The sequence below is a fragment of the Leptodactylus fuscus genome, chromosome 5 (assembly GCF_031893055.1).
Source record: "Leptodactylus fuscus isolate aLepFus1 chromosome 5, aLepFus1.hap2, whole genome shotgun sequence".
Lineage (NCBI taxonomy): Eukaryota > Metazoa > Chordata > Amphibia > Anura > Leptodactylidae > Leptodactylus > Leptodactylus fuscus.
The window spans coordinates 110983716-111006662 of record NC_134269.1 but is presented as its reverse complement, the minus strand read 5'-3'; the positions used below and the strand labels follow the sequence as shown (position 1 = coordinate 111006662).

Sequence of the window (22947 nt, the reverse complement as noted above, 5' to 3'; positions counted from 1 at the left end):
ACCCTCTGAATAAACTTTTCACAATTTAAAAAAAAAATTAAACAAAGAAATAACATTCTTTTTTGCTGCAGTGCATTTCACACTTCCAGGCTGATCTACAGTCCAAATGTCATAATGCCAAGTTACTTCAGAATGTGTAAACCTGCTAAATCTGCAGGGGGTTGAATACTACTTGTAGGCACTGTAGAAGACATTAGAATCCATAATTCTGTAAAAGGATTTTGAAGCAGAATCCTCCTCCAAAACACCTCCTATTCATTTCAATAGAGCCTGTAGAGAATTTTATCTCTAGCTTATTTTTGAAGATAGAGGGAAAAAAGTGATATGACCTATCTTCAGAAGGCAATTATTTAAAGGGTATCAATGCTACATGAATTGAGAATAGAAACGGGAATTAGCACATAAAAATTAACTTTTATTATTATGTTTATAATTGGCGCAAATGATTAAAACACACTATTCCTGCTGATAGGGAAGGACCATAAAGAGGTTATCCATGAAGCCTTAGCCCCAAAGTATGTTTGTAAGACCTGTGTGCTCTACAATAATAGACCTAGTCTAAGGATTGCAGCCCAAGTATCTAGGGGCTTAGAAATCCAAATCCACAGCCACATTATCACGTTCAACTTAAGGGGAGATTCTATCTGAGCGGCTAATATATACTGCTTTTGTCTGCCCACCTATATACATTAATAGGGGACTATTCAGTATTTGCTGACTAGAGGAGACAAACTCTTGCATTTCAGTTAACCCCTGAGGGTGTGGTCAATACTTATCCCCCAAGTATGTGTGAGACTTGAGTTCTCTACAATTAGAGACCTAGTCTAGGGATTTTAGCCCAAGTATCTAGGGGCCTAGGAATCCAAATCCACGTTACCACATTCAACTTAATGTAGGGTTAATGGATAACCTCTTTATGGTCCTTACCTATCAGCAGGAATAGTGTGTTTTAATCATTTGCGCCGATTTTAAACTTAATAAAAGTTAATTTTTATGTGCTAATTCCCATTTCTATCTTAAGAGGGATTCTGCAAATATGGAATTGCAATGACCAACAGGAGCCACAATGTTATAGACCAGGTGGTGACCAATCCTTACATGAAAAATAACATAGCTTATCAGTCTATTAGATAAATACCTGGTGACCTTTTTTACAAGCTGCTTCTATTTTCTGGTAGTCATTTTCTGTACAAAGAGGGCAAGCTTCTGCTGTCTCCCAGAGAAAATAAAAATTGCATCCATCACATGTACCTGCAGGACACAGCCTGAAAAAGAGAAGCAAAAGTACGCATATATATAATACACTCTATTATTTATAAAATGGGGACAAAATTGCAATACTCAGAATAGCACAATGAAAACTACTTTATAACAGATGAATAATGTTAGTGTCTTTACTCAGGCTCACACTGATCTAAAATTAATGGACAATCTTAAAGACAGGTCATCAATTGTAATGACCTAGATAACCTCTTTCATGGTATAGGTCACACTTTTATCTTATTTAAGAAAATAACTGAAGAAAACAATGTTCTAAAAAGGGTTGTTAAAGTAACAATGAAAGGAAATTGTTTAGATGTTTGGATGTTTGTTCCTCAATCACGCAAAAACCGCTCTACCGATTTGTCTCAAATTTTCAACAAACATAGTTCCTAGGCAGGATTGATCACAATCACAAACATACGTTTTTGCCAGGACCCCCACAAAACCACAACTCATACCACCAGCTCTGCAATCCCACACACTTTTTAGCATGGCACAAGCCACACACTCCCTATTGCCCTCTCGGGCCTAGCTCCTAACCCCAGGCAGAGGAGGAGGCCGAGGCCGGGGTTGCGGGGGTGGGTGCAAAGGGGGCGGGGGGGGGGGAGTTGGAAAGTGGACGCAATGACACCTAGACGGGCGAACGGATTTGGCTGAAATAGCGCACATACATACCTTGGATCTCGGATTGAACGATAGGCTACATGGAATTCCTGTACACCACCGAAATTCACCCCCGTGACCAGTGCTTTTCACTTTTGAATTTGCTGCAGGACCTGGGATGCTGTAGGACCTGGGATGAAGTCATCCCAGCCCCATCAGCAGCTCACCTGGATGGGTGCCGCTTTTCTATGTGGGCGGAGCTATCGGCCGGCGTCCACAAGAACATGGCGGCTCTCAGAGGTCCAGAGTGTCCTGAACCAGCGCCCGTACTCTGGGGCAGTGAGAAGTGCGTACCACAGATGGGCTTACCACAGGACCGCAGTGCTCTGCCGTGGCCGGACAGGGGGTCGCCTGCGCCGCGGTCTGGAACACCGGTTCGACCTGCTGTCCCGTGGCGGCTGTGGCCTCTGGACTCTGCATGTCCGTCAGGGATATCGCCGATGTCTGTTCAGGGCTATCTACAGTGTCATTCGGCCGCAGGAGAAGGGTTGTGATGACAGGTGAGTTAGGGGACTTTGCGAAGGGAGGGGGTGGGGTGTTGGGAGTGAGGAGGTTGCCGCTCCAGTGGGGGACGCGGGAATGGGGCACCTGGGCAGGTAAACCCGGGAGGCCCCTGGAAGGGGGACGGGGACAGGGCCGCCACAGCGCCCACAGATAAAATGGGGGCACATGGCTTGCCACGGGAGGGGGGCCCTCATAGGCACCCCTGTAACATCGGTGCACGGGGAGCCCGGGGATTGGTGAGGCAGTGGGCACAGGTTGGTGGGGGGAAAGGTGACACAGGGTCTGGGGAGGAGGGGTCACTGGGTAGGTAAGACAGGGAAGGGGGCATCGGGTGGTGGGAAGAAGGGGGCATGGAGTAGGTAACACGGGGGAAGGGGGCATGGGGGAAGAGGGGCACGGGGTTGGAGAAAGAAGCGAGCACATGAGGGAGTGGGTAGGAAAAAAGGGGGTTGGCAGGCACCAGGGGGGAGATGAGGAAAAGGGAGCCGCTGTGGACACAAGGCAAAGGAAGAAGCCTGCGTGGCGCTTCAGGTGGGTCGCGCAGGGGGTCAGGGTTCCGCGGACGAAGTCGCAGGTACTGCTAGTTTACAATAAGTTACAAAAATGAACTGCAGCAATAATTACCTGGACACTGAGATCTCTCCCTGACCAGGTTTTGTGGGATCACACCGCATAGCTATAACTGTAGCTCTTCCTTTTTCACATGACGAAGTAGCTGCAGAAGATCTATGTCAAATACAGTAATATTAATTCCTTCAGCAACATAAATTCCACTGTTTAAAACTTTCATATCAATAACATAAGTAACAAAAGAAAACTTTGGCAACAAGAATCTTATTTACACAATGTGATGCCTTAAAAAGTTTCTGACAGCCGTTTTCATTTTTAGTTCCTGCCCTCCAAAAGTCTTAGAGGATCGTTCACCTCCTGGGGCACATGCGGTGTAATACACTGCTAGAAAGCCGACAGTGCGCTGAATTCAGTGCACTATCGGCTTTCATATTCTCTGCCCCCCGGAGAAGAGCTATCGGTGCCGGTACCATAGCTCTTCACTGTCAGAAGAACGTTTCTGACAGTCTGTCAGGGACTCCCTTCTTCACAGTAGTGTCTCTTGCGCTGTACTGTGAGGGGGCATTCCTTACCGCCCAGAGATGATGCTGAACGGTGAGGAACGCCCCCTCCCTCTCCTGAAAGTACTCGTAGATAGATAGATAGATAGATAGATAGATAGATAGATAGATAGATAGATAGATAGATAGATAGATAGGGTCACAAAGGGTCAGAAATCTAATTCACTTGTTCCTTTCTGGAAATATCACTGTATTAGTGACAAAATCATGTAGTTTTAAGGGATCCAACAATCTAATAACATTGTGCTGCATACTAAAAAAGATAAAAGAAGTAACAATGGCCTTCTGATTCATGAGGCTCCTCTTAGATAGCTTCTGTTTTCCCCGATGATCTATTCCCCGTTTCCTGGCCTCCATTGATGACACACATACATAGACTTGCGACTGCTGTATCAGTGTCTGCAGATGTTTATGTCAGCATATTATCACTAGAGGCCAGTATACAGAGATTGGTGTAGCCCAGGAAACGTTAGAACAGGAGCAGCTGGGATGGATGAAGTATTTCTTATTTTATCATCTTACATTAACAGGCTATCAAATATTTTAGATGACTAGGCAATTTCTTTAAGAGCTTGGCAGAACAATGTAAGATGGCTAACATTATAATGTACTATGCAATTTTTGCAGATTCATCAAACTCATAGGAACAAATGGTATTTTTCAAAGAAAACAATAAAAGTGAAAATGGCTGCTTAAACCACAACTTCAGTGTCTTGATAACTTACTTATAAAAAAATTTTATATCAGGTATTTTTTTCGGAGAAGGAAATATTTCAGGCTTAATGGTGATTCCAGCTAGACTTCGGTCAATGGTAGCACCTGTGTTCACAAAATAAAAAACAGTCACAAAAAGACTATTGAAAGAATTGAAATATATGCTCCTTATCATTATTCATTACTGATTGTTCTAAAATAAAGTGACAGAACCATGTTTTGCCTTTGTTGATATACTTTGATACCATGGGTGTAAAAGGGCGAGTATTAAAAGGAGTATACTGTAATTCTATAATATAATCCCAATATAACTGCACAAGTCAATGTAACCCTTGGAGGTAGAATTGTGACATTTGCATTATCATCAAAAAAGTAAATACGGAATGGCCACTGTAATCTTTTTCAGATTATATAGCTAGGAGTCTGCAGCTTGGCAGATACTCCAAGCAATGAAAAGACAGATATGTTAGTTGTCTATCAATTCAAAGAAGAGATTGCCAAGTTTCCAGCAAAACCTAAGGGATGCCTATTAATTCAGTTCCATCTCAATACAAATGTAGTGATCAGCGTCAGCTTTTCACCTCCAGTAACCTTATAAGCTAACACACAAATATCCATAGGGCAAGATTTGTGTAACTTTGTAGAGACAGCTAGATGTTACAACTTCTTATTCAATAATATAAACATACTTAAGACCCTGTATAATAATCAAGTATCCACCTTATTCAGAATATAGTAAATTAGATCTATAGGGTTCATATCTATATACAATCCTAGCTACATATGAACCCAACCCATATTCATCATGTCTAAAATAAAAATAGTACTCGTCTGCACTAGATTTTATACATGGCGCCCTACGTAGAAATAATTGAGTAAGTCAATGGAGATTTAAGTACATTTCACAACTGGGGCACAAGTTGTGTCAAAACAAACAGCATACGTGGTGTTCACACAACTCAATACGTTTTCACCAACATAGAAGGGGATTCTTTACTGTAAGAATAGTCAGTTATGGAACTTTTTGCCAGAGGAAGTAGTCTTAGGTAATTCACTAAAGGAAGGGTTTGGATTAAGTGTATTACAGACTATAGTTTTAGATTTCTTGAGATGGGTCGTTGATCCATGGACGTATTCTGAAGTAATGTTTCTTTTTTCTCTAAAATGATTATAAATGGCTCTACCTCATGGGGTTTGACCATCTCCTGGATCAAAGGTCCAGGTCAGAATGCTCAACTGTATGGTTATATGTCTTTTTAAGCCTTACAAATCATGTTATTAGATTTTAAAAATATTCGAGAGGTCATCACTATCAGATCAGTGGGGTTCTGACACCCAGTAATTCCAAAGATTATCTGTTCTCAGCAGCTAATACATAGAAAATGTAGCAGGAAGCAGATAGTGCTGTTCTATGGGTTGTGGATCAACCAGATCAACTGCAGATCAGCTCTCATTCACTTAAATAGGAGTGAAGCTGCGGTATTTCAGCTTGGCCACTACACAAAGAACAGAGCTGTCTGCTTCTTGCTCTATTCTCTGTGTACCAGCTGCTACGAACAGAACATCGGTGGGAATGCTGTGTATTGGACCCCCACTAATCTGATATTGATGACCTATCCTATTTAAGCTGAAATCCTATCTATTTAATAAGAGGACAGAGAACTTAGCATGCAAAAGTTGAGAAGACAAGTGAACCCCTATATTTAATATAAACCTATTTGAAAAATGGATATCAGGAAATACATTTTGTTCATTTTCACTTTTTCAGTGTTTCACAAAATCTATGGATCTTATACTATGGTAGAAACTATTCTCATTTAATAACAACAACTCTATATAAAAATAAAAGCTAGTTCTAATCAACTTCCCTGTTCCTAGAATTAACTAAACAGTCATCCCACTACATCACACAGCAACTTTCTGTTAGAGAGGACCTTTCACCTCCTGGGGCACATGCGGTTTAATACACCGCTAGAAAGAAGACAGTGCGCTGAATTCAGTGCACTATCGGCTTTCACGTTCTGTGCCCCCAGTGAAGAGCTATCAGTACCGGTACCCTAGCTCTTCATTGTCAGCAGGGCATTTCTGACAGTCAATCAGGAACGTCCTACCTCATAGCAGTGCCTATCACACTATACTGTGAAAGGGGGCTTTGCTTACTGCCGAGTGATGATGCTGAGCGGTAAGGAGGGATGTTCCTCACCGCTCTCACAGTACAGCGCTATAGGCATTGCTGTGAGGAAGGGCGTTCCTGACTGACTGCAAGAAACGCCCTTTTGACGGTGAAAAGCTATGGTACTGGCACCGATAGCTCTTCAGCAGGGGAAAAGAACGGGAAAGCCGTTGGCTTTCTAGCGGTGTATTAAACCGCATGTGCCCCAGATGGTGAAAGATCCGCTTTAAGGTGGGATACAGCCTGCAATATATAAAGTATGGGACATTACTAGTAGATAACCATTGTCATTTTATACTTGTATTACCTAGAAAAGCATCTGCCAGGCTGACGGACTGAGATGACAATGCTGTACGGAATCCTTTGCTGTCGGAGGGGATTATAGTAGACTGACAAACAAAGGTCTTCACAAAATTAGACACATCCTCTGCTTCTCCTTCCATTTCTTTCGTCGTAACATCAGTAATGTTGTCAGTACAGACTGCCATCTTTTCTCCCTACGATAGACAGACACATTTACCATACTTAAAGTAAGCTTCCATTCACTTCTTGTATTGAATTACTGTGTATACTACTTTGGTTAGAATTTGACCAAAACTCGCTGAGGTCACAGCAGTTTCTTTTGTTTGACGCAATGTCTGTAAGCATTTTTCTGCTAAATGCACTATTCATTATTGTTTAGTACCATTTACTAAAAACATATATTTTCTCAGCTTATTAAACATTTTCTGCCTAGTAATCCTTCAGTGTCAGAAGTATTGAAATGGGGCTAAGCTGGTGACAGCTGCATGTCCTAGAGGTGGGACATCTACCTCCAGACCTGATTGTTGGAGTTGCAGAATGTTGGACTGCCGCCGATCAGATATTCATGACCTATCCTAAGGAAAGGTCAACAATATATTTCATTTTATATATATTTTTTTTTTTAGCTTTGTGATCCTTTGTAATCATCATGTGCAGCCATATTTCAAGATACTAACATTTCTATGAAATTTATATTGAAATAAAGACTTTTCTTTGAAATATTTTATACCTTGACTACTAAAAAGACTGATAAAACTGAGAAATGAAACAGAAAGACATGCTAGGTTCACGTTAGGTTAATTCTTTACAGTCACAAGTAATAGTGACAGTAAAGCACAACTAGGTTAACCTGATTCTCCCACATGCAGACTTCTGATACCTAATGGAGTGTTTCAGAATGTGTTTTTTATCCTTTCTACCTTTCATGCACGATAGTATTCCACCTTCTCTTATGAAGCTGGGAACTTACTCCATTTCCACACAAGCTGATGTTGAAAAGATGAAAGTATTTTGTTCCTTTCGAAGTAAAGCTGGGTCCATTTATGAGAGTTCCCACACTGCTGAGATTGTTAAAGTTGTACATCAAGCTCTGGTTTTCATGCATATAGGAGAAATAGCAGTCGCTGTAACAAGCTGAGTGATCCTGAAAAATGAAAACACAAATATTTCAGTTGACTGGCAACATTTTTTTCTGCTGTATGTAATTCATAGACTACCGAAAAATAGAAAAAATGCACTGCAACACTCACTATCTTATATGTAAAAATCAGTCCTATATTCCTGCATTTTAAACATCCTCTTCAAAAGAAATAATACATGGTACAACAGCGACATTACATGGCTTTTCATACAGCAAAAACATCTATAGTCATAGATGGAAAAGATGTATAGTATAGATGTATACAGGTATGGATGTATACATCAAGGTGACAAAGCTGTTTCACCCTACATCTTAATCACTTTGATGTATAACTATGGATATTCTTGCAGATGAAAAGGCATGTATTATAGCATATAAGACGGTGAGTGCTGTGGTGTATTTATTTTTTTTTATTTTCCAACGCCTGTAGTGATGTCTTTTACTGCTGAGCACCACCCTAATTCTTAAAGGGAGTCTATCACTGCTCTAGTGATTTTTAACTAAGCATATATTTGCATAGCTTTTAGAAAGACTATTCCAGGCATACTTTTCATTCATTAATCCTCCCAGCCATTTTTTAATTAGCCTGCTTTAATTGATATGCTAATTAGCCACCACGGAGCACCGGAAATCTCTGTGATGTTCTCTGAGCACTGCTTGTGTGATATGTCTAAATGGGGGAAGGTGAGAGCCAGGGAAGGATGATGTCATCATCATCATCATCATCCTTCCCTGGTACAAGAAATAATTGTACCTTATTGCTTCTACTTGAAGGACCACATGGGATACAAGCTTCTTTTCCATTCACTTGATGAGGGGATAAGTATGTGTTAGGAGGGCATTCCTTACATGTGCTGCTCTCCTTATCAATATAGTGACCAGCTGGACAGGGAACACAGGATGATCCAAACTGCTGAGAGCCCATGGCACAAGGACGGCAGCTCGATGCAACTCCATCCATGACATTGGTGGCAGTTATCGAATAGATCTTTACAACATCATTTACATAATGTCGGCTCTGCAAAGAAAGTAGAGGTTCAGCAAAAAGATATTGTTTCACTCAGTCTGTGTATAAATCAGAATAATGTAATCCCCTCACCCCGCAAGTCAGTGCAATATTATCCATTTGCATACATTATAAATGTGATCAATGACCTATCAAGTGTATGCAGACAATCTTATTAAGAGTTTATTATGGCTGTGCCTGCACAAACAAGCAGAAAAAAAACAGTTCTCATTATTTCTAAAGATAACTGAGAGCAAATGAAAATAGCACAAAGCAACACATTTATGCAGGCGTCTTAGAAGATAACATATTACAAAGATTTGTCTTTGGCACTGAGGGTGAATGCATTTACAATGTCTGGATCTCATGAAATTAAAGAGTCATTTCCCAACATGTCTATGCAAAAGTAAAACTGTAAATCAATTTGTAATCATTGCACTAAACTGTTCCCATTTATAGTAGCCGACGACCAACAGATTATACTTATGGTTAATATATGAGACTTCTGTATTTTATACGCCTACCATACAAAGCTAGGACAGAGATGTAACAATGTAAGATCATTTACACTACAATTTCTTCTCCAAATGCTATTCTCGGCAACCATGATTGCATACGGGAAGTATTTTTTTTCCCCTGCATATGTCCACATAAGTAGCTAAATATGCACAGTATATTAATCTCGATGTTCTAGATTCTAAAGTAATAATTTGTTAGAATTTGTATGTGTGTGTATGTGTGTGTTCTATTCAAGTGTGTCCATGCTCATGACCATGAACCTCCTTCCTGGTCAAAATCCCGTGTCGGAGCAATTAGTGTGGCGTACAATAACTGAATCAGGGACCACACTAGAGCTCAACCATTTAATGTACAATACGATGCTGAATATTACAATGTAATGTGGTCAACATTGTTCACTGTACAAAACTTACATCTTGGGCCTGATTGGTCCTCTGGAATGCCCAGGTAAACATGTATGTTGCATTTTTAGGTATGATGTGAGTGTACGACTGCTTATCTTTGCTTCCTCCCCATGACTCCACCACACTAGTAGTCTTTCTGTTAACATCCTGTGGGGGTAAAGAACTAACATTAATAAGTCATTGCAAATGTAAAAAAAAAAAAAAGTTATATATACCGTATTTTCCGGACTATAAGGCGCACATAAAATACTTCGATTTCCTCAGAAATCGAAAGTGCGCCTTATAGTCCGGTGCGCCTTATATAAGGCTTGAAGCGGCGGCACGCGAGGAGTTAAGCGGCGGCCGCCGGCAAAGTCTCCATGCCGCTTCCATACATTGCAATGGGAGTGCGCTATTCAAATAGTATTCGTTCATCTCTAACTATTTGAATAGCGCGCTCTCATTGTAATGTATGGAAGCGGCATGCAGACTTTGCCGGTGGCCGCTGCTTAAAGGGATTCTACTAGAGATGAGCGAGTACTGTTCGGATCAGCCGATCCGAACAGTACTCGCTCAACTCTAGATTCTACCATTAAAAGAACTTCTTCCCCCTAACCACGTCGGAATAGCCTTAAAAAGGCTATTCGTCTCTTACCTTTCCCATTGCCAGCGCCGCCTTCTCCCTGAGCTGTGTTCGCGCCTTCCGTGTCGTCTTCTTTGGGCCTCATGGATGACGCATGCGCAGTCGGCTCTGGCTGCGAGAGCCTGTTAGAGCCGACTGCGCATGCGTCATCCATGAGGCCCAAAGAAGACAGAGACGGAGCTGCGGAAGAAGGCGGCGCTGGCTATGGTAAAAAGGTAAGAGACGAATAGTCTTTTAAGGCTATTCCGACGTGATCAAGAAGGAAGTTCTTTTAAAGATAGAATCCCTTTAACTCCTCGTGTGCCGAGCGCTTCCATTCATTTCAATGGAAGCGTGCCATTGAAATGAATAGAAGCGGCTGGCACGCGGGGGGTTAAGCGGCCGCCGGCAAAGTCTGCCGGCCGCCGCTTTCAATCATATAAGGTGCACTGGACAGCGCTGCGCCTTGTAGTCCGGTGCGCCTTATATATGGACCTAGGCAGGACTATAAGGCGCTCATGGGTAATGCGCCTTATAGTCCGGTGCGCCTTATAGTCCGCAAAATACGGTAATTTAGCCCATTCAATAATACAGAATAAGGGTGCATTCACACAATGTATTTTGGCTCGTAATCTGGCACGTCTACGCCGCGGGAGCTTTTGCGGGCCGTATACGTTCCCATTGATTTCAATGGGAGCCGGGATCGTATACGCGGCGCTATTTTGCGGCCGTGATTTTGCGGCCGCAAAATCATGGCTGCAAAATAGCGCCACATATACGATCCCAGCTCCCACTGAAATCAATGGGAGCGTGAACAGCCCGCAAAAGCTCACGCGGCGTATACGTGCCACATCACGCGGCACTTTACTCCATGTGAACTCACCCTAAGAATGTTTACCTGTACATTACTAAGTTAAAATATAACTGAATACAGAAAGGCTGACAAATACATATAGCATATAGGTCAGTGTAACTCTGACAAAATATAAGAAAAATGGTAACAAAACTGTAGTTGTGTATTAGAAAATAGATCTCATATGAACAATATTATTATGTAGTTTGTCCATCATTTCTTTGTCTATGAAGTTTTTATATCTTCCACTTTGCCTAAAAGTTTTCACATACACAAAAAAGTCATGTTCAAAGTGTCCCTTACATCCACCAGGGTGATGATACATATCGTATATCAGACAGAGCTAGTTTCTGTCTTATCTAACACTGTAAATCCCTATGTATCTTACTCACTCCTATCTTGGTGACTAGTATAATGTGACTTCCTTAATGATTGGTTATAGTACAAATCTATTTATGTTGCTGGGAAAAAGCCACTGCATGGCAAGGAAGTCACATTATACTAGTCACCAAGATAGGACTGAGTAAGATACATAGGGATTTACATTTTTTACTTTTAATAAATAAGTTCACTATTATGTTCATTTAGAGGTAAAAGTAGTTGAGTATTGTATGAAGAGAAAACAGAAGGGTCTGAAGTGAATCTCAACCTGCAACATGGGGGGAATTTTACATTTCCCACACGGGCCCCTTGGAGACAACCGAGGCCGCGATCAGTGTGATATCCGTGTATTTCACGGATAGCACACTTACCCATTCTTTTCTATGGGTCTGTACACACGACCATGTGAATTTCATGGTTCCATGTGTGAGCTGACTGTCCAGGTCACAAAATAACAAAATATAGAACAGGTTCTATTACTGTCCTGCTTTGTGGCCTTGCTTTCATATGGCTCCTATTCATTTAATAAAAGGGGCCGCAGAAGCACAGCCAGCACACATGGGTGACAAACGCGTGTCCCCTTGCGCCGCCCGTGCCTTTAATTCACAGCTGTGAAAAGCATACGATCATCTGCAACCGGCTTTACCTTGCATTGAACATAATCTCTAAATAATTATATGTGAACCTACTAGATAGATAGATAGATAGATAGATAGATAGATAATCAATTATTTCAATCTCCTAAAACCATATCATTATATACAGACTCACTCACCACCATGAAGTACAGTACACAGTCAGCAGAACAAATGGTTTCAAACACAAAAGTGATCCTGCCCATTTCCGCACTATTCGCACCTGATGTAGGAGGTCTGAAAATAGCAAAAGATAAAATGTGAGAACAGTTACTATATTTAGTATGGATAAAGGTAGATTTCTCAACTGGATTTAATTTTAGCTTCTTTTTATTAATTGCCAAGAACTAGAAAAAAATGGCAATAATAAGATGATCCTAAACAGTATATTAGAGTTGTGCATTAGAGATCATCCATTGCTCAGCAATGTATGACTTACATGAGCTGCCATACTGTTATCCATCCTAACTGATTTTTTTTTTCTTCAACTACAACAAAAATCTGTGGGAAAAATTTCCTATGCATATGAACAAGGTTGCAAAAACCCTACTAACATGCACAAAATACAATTTTCACATAAATGTGAGAGGAGAAACTAGCAAAATCTGCATGAGATCCTATGCGTGTGAACATAGACTAAGACACTTCTGTCATCAGTTCTGCAGTTGCAGTAATAAATAGTTCTTCAACAACAGTTATCTTATGAAATACTGAAAGTATCAGAACAAGACTTCAACACTGAATCATAGCTTACTTGAATCCAGGAATATGTAAATTTAGAAGGAGGTAGTCATTGTCAGATCCACCAGCTCCACTCTGGACATGATCTCCAGCAACTTCCCAACCTGTAGAATACATCATTCAGGGTACAGTCATATTAAGGAACAAATGAGCAGTGGTAAGTCAACACAGGAATAATTTATAAGAAACATGACTTTGTGGAATTAGAGATTTAGTTTGTGTTTACATACTAATCTTCCATATATAAACATAATATTTAATACACATTTTACACATATTTGTAATTGCCATAAATTTTATTAATTACTCTGATATTGAACCTTGTCCAAATATGACAAAGATGTAATATTATTTATATGCTACAAGTAAAAAAACATCTTCACAAGTACAGACAGGCAAGGTGATTCATAAATGCTAAGATTATCAAAACAATTGCGCAGTAGCGAAGAATACTGTTGCCTCTTTCCAGTGATAAAGAACACTTTACTCTCCTTCGGGGGCATAGCTACAGGCTGTACTGGGGTTACACTCAAAGTTATGTTCCGCTACATGAGGGGCAATACTTTTTAAAATACAGGGGTGAAGCTATACACAGAAGACCAATCATTGAATTTTATCCAGAATAATAAAAGTAATATTGTATTAAAGGAAAGCGACACTTTTAGCTGGTGCCATAGTTCAACCCTAGCCTGCTCTATATAGCATACTGATATACCAACGTTTTTCAGATCCCTAAATTTTAGCTTTTCCAAAAGTGTTTCCAGCATAGCATAGTGACAGGTCAGGTGTACTATTATAGCAGACAGTGCAAAAATAAATAAATAAATAATTTGACTTATAGCAGCTGACAAAGAATACAAAAGACTTCATATGAATGAGGAGAAAACTCCTCTCATCTCTCTAAAATAGGACAACGTACTATGACAACAGATTCCACTTTAACTAATATTTAAAGCTTTAATATCTATGAATAAATATTGTTTTTCATTTAATGAAAAATACTGATGCAATTGACCAATACATAAAATTTGTCCAGCAGAGGGAGCTATTCTATTAGAAACCACTTAAAGCAGAGGTCAGCCACCCCGGCATGTATGCCAAGAGTGACACGCAAGACATATTTCTGTGGCATGGCAGCCCGCGTCCCTTAGGCACTTAGATTAATTCACCCAGCAGTTTCATTCGGACCAAACATGGCTGAAACAAGGTTTTATTGTACTCTGTGGTCTCTTCAGACATATCAAACATGTTTGATCAGCCAGGTTAAACATATAAAAACAACGTTACTCACCTCTCCTGTGTGCGGGAGCAACTCCCCGTTGTGTTTGGCACTTTCACCTGACGTCAGACCACAGTGGTTACGTTGGCATCATGACACATAATGACGCCAATGTGACCCCTGAGACTCCCCAGTATAATAATAATAGCTAGTGAGTGGTGAACTCCAAAATATCTGGATTTAATTAAACCTGAAATTGTTGGAACATTTGTTGGGATACTATGCTGTGTGAAGGGGGCACTATGTCACATTACACCGTGTAGAGGGGCCATTATGGGATATTATACCACAAGGAGGGGACACTACGGATCATTATAATGTGTGGAGGGAGCACTCTGAGACATCATATATGTGGAGCGTACATTATACTGTATGAAAGGACCACTATGGGATACTATACTGCATGGAGGGGGCACTAAGGAACATTATACCACATGGAGGAGCCACTATGGAACATTATACGGTGTGAAGGGGCCACTATACGACATTATTCTGTTTACCGGTGTGCTTTTGCACAAAAAAATGCAGGCAGTTTTGCAATAAAAATGCTTACAATGTGAAAGCAGTGGTCACCTAGGACTGGATGTAGATATAGCTATAGCTGAATCCAGATAAGTAGTGTTTTGCTATGCCAATAAAATTATATTTTTAGCTTCAACACACCATCTTATGAAAGAAGTCTTTGGGGTGTACGATACGTGCTTTGGGACTTGACAAAGCCAAATGAATACACTGAAGGATCAAAAGGGATATGCATCCACAAACCGGCTTCTTTAAAATTTAACTTTTAATTCATGAAAAAATTAAAAAATACAAATAGAGTGCAAAAGTAGGAAAAAACACAGTGAGAAAATGGTTAACTATTTTTTCACTATGTGTTTTTTCCTACTTTTGCACACTATTTGTATTTTTTAACTTTTTCATGAATTAAAAGTTAAATTTTAAAGAAGCCGGGTTGTGGATGCATATCCCTTTTGATCCTTCAGTGTTTTGCTACCCTAAGGGTTGGTTTACACTAGCGGTTGTATTCCGTCCGCAAGGAGTCCGCATGGAGACCCCCCCCGGACGGAATGCAATCGCAATTGCAAGCGATGTGCTTGCAAAGCACATGGAGCCCATAGACTATAATGGGCTCCGTGTGCTTGCCGCGCACTGCCCGCACGAAGAAATTGTGCGGGCAGTGCGTGGCAAGCACACGGAGCCTATTATAGTCTATGGGCTCCATGTGCTTAACTGCACAGCGATTGCATTAGCGTTGGTATTCCGTTCGGGGGGGTCTTCATGCGGACTCCTTGCAGACGGAATACAAGCGCTAGTGTGAACCAACTCTAAGGGTTCTGCCATATGGTGCTCCTGGACATATACATTTACCAATAAATAGGGGTTGTTCATGTACCTTTATTGCTTCTAAAGGGAAAGTACAGATGCGTCCTAAGAAATATCCATAATCGCATGCTTCCAGAGGCATCTCATGGCAGCACTTCTGTGTGATGGTTTGTGGCATATGACTTTAGTATAGGGGTTGTCTGTCTTACAATTATTGCACGGCATTCCAAGTACCTCATCTTTGATGCTTTTCATTTAACTTGGCACACAGTACAAAACAAGGTTCACTACCCCGATTTAAGGTCTTTGTACATCACCTGTTCTTCGAGGTAATATGGGCCAGTTAAAAAACCGGATTGTCTATATTTTACACTTCAATAAGCAGAGGTGGGCGGAGGTATTTACCCAATTGCAATGATCATGTATCACAGATAAAATTAGGAAGAGGTAAAATAGTCATAAATTCCAGTTTCTCAACTAGAATTGCTGTTATCAAAATGAAGTGAGTTCTGTGCGCAGTGACATTTTAACAATACATAATTTTCAAGTAACATGTATCTGGATGCCTGCAGTGGCTCACCATTCATTCCATCACATTTTGAGTTTCCTACATTAAAGCAGGATGTCTTCATGTTGGCAGGAAGAACGTTCCACCATTTATATTCAAACCCAAGAACGGGCTCAGTTCCAGCAGCACATGGTTTACACTCTGTAGGAGAAAGAAATCAAAATTATAGGATAGTTCCAGCAGAATATGGCTTACACTCTGTAGGAGAAACAAATTTATAAAAAATCTATAGGTCAGAATAGCAAAAATATACAGTTATGAAACACTGCTATACTTCAAGCTTGAAATCATTAAAAGGGTTTTCCAGGACTTATTATCTGATGTACTATCCTTGAAAATCTGGGGTGGTCCGACATCTTGGACCCCCATGGATCAGCTGTTTGATGCAGCAGAGGCACTTGACTTCACAGGCCACGTGATAGCACGTTCATCGCTCACATGGTCTGATAGCAATTCAGTCCCATTCACATGAATGGGCTGAGCTGTGACATAAAGCACAGCTGCTTCATAAATGTATAGTGTAATGAGATAGTGTAAGAGCCTACAACTACCATAATGCATTTCTAAGACAACAGGAAGCTACACCGTATAAACAAATGTAGAATATGCTAGGTGCTCCCAGAGAAACCCAGAAATCACTCAAAACACTGCTTAAGTTATTTGGGTGCACTTATTAACCCAATAATAGCACTAACATACCTTTTATTTATTTATTTTTTTTAAAAAGAGAGATTTGTTTTGCCCAAAAACCCCTTTAAAAGATTACACCTGCAGTGGATAGTGGTTTCTAGTGTATCCAAAGTATACATGATGGAAGAATCCCTCTAGTCACTATATGAGTTCACACAAAATTTCAAAAATAAGCTGGACAAAACTGTTGGCACCTTTTCAAAATTGTGGCTAAATAATGAGCATCACATGCTTGAAATAAACTCACTTGTGGCAAGTAACAGGTGTGGGCAATATAAAAATCACCAGATAAAAAGGAGAGAAGTTGACTCAGTCTTTGCACTGTGTCTATGTGTACCACAATAAGCCCATAGAACAGAAAGAGGAGAAAAGCACTTGGGACCCAATAATTAAGGAGCAATTCATCTCAACATAAACTCACAGACATCTCACCTTGTGTGCCATCAGAAAAGGTCCCAAATTGACAGGGTGAACAAGTAGATGTCCCATTGCTATAGAAGCCTGGGTTGCAAGGTGGACAATCTTCCTTCTTCCCAGAAGCTGGAAGCTTCACTGCATCAGAGAGATCATCTCTGCATATCTTTGGCTCAATCCATTTAGACATGATTTGCGTCTGAATAAACATGTCAAACAAAGCTATGTCAGTTTTATATTCACAAATGTCTTGCCCCAGAAGACATTCAAATGTTTACCAAGTTCTATTCCAGTATATGCCGTAGGCTGGGTTCACATCTGCATCTGGTGTCCATCTGCTTGCACACCGTTTCCCGAATAAAATGGTTTGGCACAAAAAGGATTCCAAATGGTTACACAGCGGATATCTGAATCCGTTTTTTTTTTTTTTAGACAAATTAGTCAATGAATGTCCGATCAAAAAAAGTGACCGTTTGTGTCAACTCACTCTGGGTTCACACCAGCGTTCGGGTCTCCGTTATGAGATTTCAGTCTTCTGCATGCAGAAGATGGAAACCTGTCAGACCGAGTCCGGCCATGAGCGCCGGTGAGCGTTTTGTGCTCTCCATTGCAAAACTGTTTTTTTTTTTTTAAACTGGACACAAAGTCCTGCATGTCCGACTCTGTGTCCGGTTAAAAAAAAACTGTTTCGCCGCGGAGAGCATAAAAAGCTCATGGCCGCACACTTTTCAAACCCATTCAAATCAATGGGTTTGAAAAATGCCTGCAGATTTCCGTCTCCTGCCCAGTTTCTGGCAGGAAACAAAAACCTGCAGAACGGAGGCCGGGACACAGATGTGAACGAGCCCTTATGTTTGTTTTTGACCAGTCCATGTTTTGTTTTTTCTTCCCCCATCTTCATTCTAAGCATGCGCAGAGGGAAAAGCAGATTGCAAAATGGACACAAGCTGACTGCTATCCATTTGTAATCTGTATGTAATCTGTTTTCCATAGACCTCAGTGTTAAAAGTTCTACTTTTCTCTCCACAAAAAAAAAAAAAAAAAAAAATGAAAGCAGACGGAAATGGCACAATACATGCGGATTACTTTTAAAACCCATTGAAATCAACGGGTTTTAATCCGGACCGTTCTAAATCAGTTTTTGAAGATTTCAAATACTGATTTCGAATGGATTTTCTGAACTCAGATGTGAACCGGGGCCTTAGATACCATGAAAGTATCCTTAAGGAGCAGCAAATAAATCAAAGGAAAAAGGCAGCAACACTAAGGGTTGCAGTGAAAAATGTAAAGTTTATTCACCTGCTATGTTCAGTACAATGACAGTTTTCAATGGAGCTGTTCCAAACGTACAAACGTTCCTGCACTACTAAGTGTACGACATACAGGTGTATAAAATACACCAAATCATCTTCAAACAAGCACCCCTGGCACCCATCAAATATGGCATTGATAGGCTATGCTAGGCAAGCAGTATTGTGAACACAGAAAACTTCATTAATAATCTCATACAGAAACCAGTAACAGAATCTATAAATGCCATGAGACGTGGAAGACATACAGAGCAGATATACATTACCTTCCCTTCATTGTCACAAGCAGTGTGTATTTGAAACATATCTTTAGCTGAGCATGGAGGACGATCTAAACACTTGCTTGCTCCTTCATCTGAAAGGATATAAGATTTACTTTAATGACTGAAAATGAGAAAGCCTGAAAACCGCTTTCTATGTGACTATTAATAAAAGGAAATAGTTTCTAATTCCCTTAGGCCAGCTGTACATCTCCATTAACTCTAAATCGTATGCATGGAAAATCAGCTGGAGCTAACCCAAGGAGATATACAACTTCAGTAAACTTCTATTGCATAAACCAGGAGTGGTTATTAATGTCATAGCCATTAAATACCTGAGTACTGTGTTTCCGGGTTACATTTATTGCACTCTCTTGCTCCTTTATCAGAATATGTGTTCCTGGGACAGATCTTGCAAAATGAAGATCCTGGTGTATCACTGAACGTACCGGGCTTACAAGGAAAGCACTCAGATGTGTATGCGACTCCTGTAACAAGACAAAATACATATGGTAAAAATGTATTGTTTTAATAAGAAGTCAAAGGCTTAGTTCACGTCTTCACCAGAGTTTGCACTGGAGTCTGCACTGTTGTAATGTCCACCTGAAATCTGCAAGCAAAAAAACGCCTGCATGGGGAACTTTTTCTCCACTGGTTTCAGTTGTAAAGTAATGGACACTCTGCGGACCCCATAATGGAAAATGTGTTTCACCGGGCTTCGTGTGTAACAGCTATTACAGCGGTCTGACTGACCATACTTCTGGTCCTTTGACAGACCAGAACAACAGAAATTCAACGCTAGTGTGAACCATGAAAAAAAGACAGATAAGGCACTGCCATGAGAGTTGCTTAAGTCTAATAGAAACGTATTCTCTGCTGGCAACTATTTTGGCGGTTTCATTCCTTACACTGCTGAGTGACTAAATGTGGATGGAACTCAGATGTGACTGACATATCAGCAGTGAACTGTTATGTCATGTTATTCCACAGTCCTGTGTTGGCTGATAATACTGTACATAAACACATATTAAGTCTAATCTTGGGAGGACCCTTTGAGGGCTGTACTCAATTCTAAAACAGGGCATGATATTACAATTATAATTTATAACCTCATTAAATTGTATTTTTTAAACAATTCCACCCCTTTGCAAGTTGACCTTAAAATTGCCTACTTTATTGAAAAAGTTTACAAGAGGTCGGTATTGTATTTTACCTTCTATAGTAATGTTCTTTATCAGGACAGGCTTCACCACCTTTGATCCCAGAAGAATGCCAGTAGTTCTCCAATACAAAATGTTGGTTCCCGATTTTAAAGCCACCTGCAATTATAAAATCAGGATGTTAAATAGAAGTAAAACTAAAAAAAATAACTATTTATTTGTATTTACGGTAACTATTTATTTTACTATATAAAATAACATTACTGAAGACATTACTGGGAATGTTCTTGGCAAGACGGCTGACCCCCTCGAACCTTATAATACACCACCCCAAATTAGTTCTACTTAATGGCAAACTGTCTGAACACCCAAAATATGTTCATGAAATATTTTCTACTTTATAGTCTGATGTATAGAAGAGTAGAATTAGCTTTCTGAGAAGACTAGGCGCTTCTTAAAGATACTCCATTACCTCTTAAGGACCTATTGGAAAAACAAATTGACTTACAGGAGGTGGTGAAAAATGGCTGATTTCTTAGCTTCCTACCTTGTACAATATTTCAGTTCTATCCACCATGCAGAATCTCTCAGAGCTTTCTTTTCAGTCATCCCTAAACCAGGCAAAGACCACTCGCAGCCCATTTTGCTCATGAATTTAGAAATCTATGGCAAAATTATGGCTATTCAGATAAATACATCCTGATTAGGTGGAGTTTACACTTAATTAATAAACTTCTAATTAAACCTCTAGACTGACAATCTCCTTGATTCGCTCCTGAAGGGAAGTTTCGTCTATCAAATAAGTCCTCTGCTTATCATTGGACCTATACAAAGCATCTGATTCTCTCAACCTGTAATAAATTTTAACATCCTAGAAGATGAAGTTTTGGATCAAAATTTTTAACTCTATTTCACTTTATCCATTCAACCCTCTACTGCAAATGAGAGCATAGAAGGTTTTCAATCCCCAACTTTTCACTTAAATCAAGGTACATGAAAAGGGTGCCTCCTTTTCCCAATCTTGTTTGAACCCGGAGACTAGGTTTGAGATTAAGATTCAAAATCAAATCCATAAGTGTGCTCTATTTGAAGATGATATCATACTCACATTATCACCACTAAATTTGCTCCCTAATCTATCTCACGCTCTTTTCTAATATCTCTGGTTTGGCAAGAAATTAGAGGTGGATGGAAGACAAAATAGTGTGTAATCTTGTACTTTATGCCTTAGAACAATCTAGCACATTCATTCAGAAGAGTTTTTATTTTATAGCGATGGATTCCCAGAGAACATTTTTGTGTGGGTGTGGGGATGCCCTAAACTGAATCTTTCTACTTGGTGGAGATCTAAAGATTAGGCAGGAATGGCCCAGATGGTTCAGATGTCTTTTTGCATTATTTGGCTGGCCAACTCCGCTTCGTTTGCCATTGGGTCACTCCCCTTCGGCCACAGGAAAATGGCCGATGGACATTGGCAGTGGGCACAGTCGGCTATTTTCCTGTGGCCGAACAGGAGAGAAGAGGTGGAACAAGAAGAAGGCAGCGCTGGAGAGTTTTCTCGCGGTACAGGGCTGTTTTAGCGCTGGGGACCACCCCCAGTGTTGTGAGAAAACTCATTACCAAAATTAAGAAATCCAGGAATATATACTGAATGACGGCGCGGAGAACACTTCTAAAGGTAGGGGAAGAATAGCCTTTCTTAAGGCTATTCCGACGTGGGTTTAGCTAAAAACAGGATTCTGGTAGAATCTTTTTAATGTGGCTATATTGGATGGGCAGAGTCACTTCTGATTTCTGTCACAGATGCCCTGTTTAAAGTGCGGACTTGTGCATTTGCCCATCCATATCACAGTTTTGGAGGGAAGTGGTGATTTTATTAGCTGGCGCTGAGACACCTGTACATTTTTCGTGCTCTACCTATAGATGTACCTTCTTCCTATCTTAACTTCAGAAAGAGGTCCTCACTTTTGTTTTGGGCCTGTAAAAATGCAGGTCCTTTATATAAAAATCTATGGAGGTTTAGTCCTTCCAAACCTACATCAACTCACTAACCTAATTAGACAATGTAGTGTGCCCAACTGGTTTTCAGTGGTACAGCTGCCTGCTCTACCTAGAGACTTGCTGATGTGGTTGAAATCTAAAGACAATCCACCAATATTATGCTCACACCTCTCTTCATCAGTAGCCCCATGGAAAAGACTTAAAACCACCCTCATACTTCAATTTCCTCACCTCCCAGCTTCTTGATCACTCCAGAACCCTTATTTCCTGCCAGGTATCCAGTATCAGGTGTTCAGGTGGCAGATGGAGAAGGGATTTTAAAGAACCGGGAATTTATTTTATAGGACTTCGTTCTAGGACATAACTTATGTCTATATCCATCAAACTAGCATAAATGACTCTATGTGAGCGAGATCTGTCTAAAATGTTCTAATGGAGAAAATGGCGGAACATGGCAGGAAGGACCTATAAAATTTCCATTAATATTATACATTAGTTGAGACAAATTACAAAAGTAATTCTCCAATAAGACTAGCTAAGATGTTCCCTAATGAATTGTGGGAATGTGGGGACTCATGTTCATACCTGGTGGACTTGCTCAAATGTGAGATGGTTTTGGTGGAGAACCTATAACACGTTTTACTCTATCACTCTCAAATCTCCATCTTAACAGTCTCTACTGAACATAATGGTAACAAAGATTGTCACAGCAAGTTACTGGAAAAAGGCAGTTGTCCTCTGTATCTAGTCAAATTGAAGCTGAACTGGATCATGATTAATGTTCATCTTTATTATTTTTTATTATTATTATTATTGTTTATTTATATAGCACCATTAATTCCATGGTGCTTTACATTTGGGGGTTACATACAATACACAAAATATACAGGTACATATCATACTAACAG

The 22947-nt window shown here is 40.2% G+C and overlaps 1 protein-coding gene across 1 annotated transcript in view; it reads right to left on the bottom strand.

Annotated features, from left to right (window-relative positions):
* Positions 1–22947, bottom strand: part of ELAPOR2 (endosome-lysosome associated apoptosis and autophagy regulator family member 2) — a 77399-nt gene that overhangs the window by 4090 nt on the left and 50362 nt on the right. Inside the window, exons 6-19 of the mRNA XM_075274033.1 lie at positions 20092–20197; positions 19214–19366; positions 18885–18973; positions 17327–17507; positions 16217–16345; positions 13045–13135; positions 12431–12527; positions 9830–9967; positions 8646–8909; positions 7721–7894; positions 6755–6944; positions 4286–4379; positions 3055–3156; positions 1139–1265 (exon numbers count right to left, since the gene is read on the bottom strand). Of these exons, the coding sequence (XP_075130134.1) occupies positions 1139–1265; positions 3055–3156; positions 4286–4379; positions 6755–6944; positions 7721–7894; positions 8646–8909; positions 9830–9967; positions 12431–12527; positions 13045–13135; positions 16217–16345; positions 17327–17507; positions 18885–18973; positions 19214–19366; positions 20092–20197 (1935 nt within the window). The remainder of the gene's footprint in view (positions 1–1138; positions 1266–3054; positions 3157–4285; positions 4380–6754; positions 6945–7720; positions 7895–8645; positions 8910–9829; positions 9968–12430; positions 12528–13044; positions 13136–16216; positions 16346–17326; positions 17508–18884; positions 18974–19213; positions 19367–20091; positions 20198–22947) is intronic.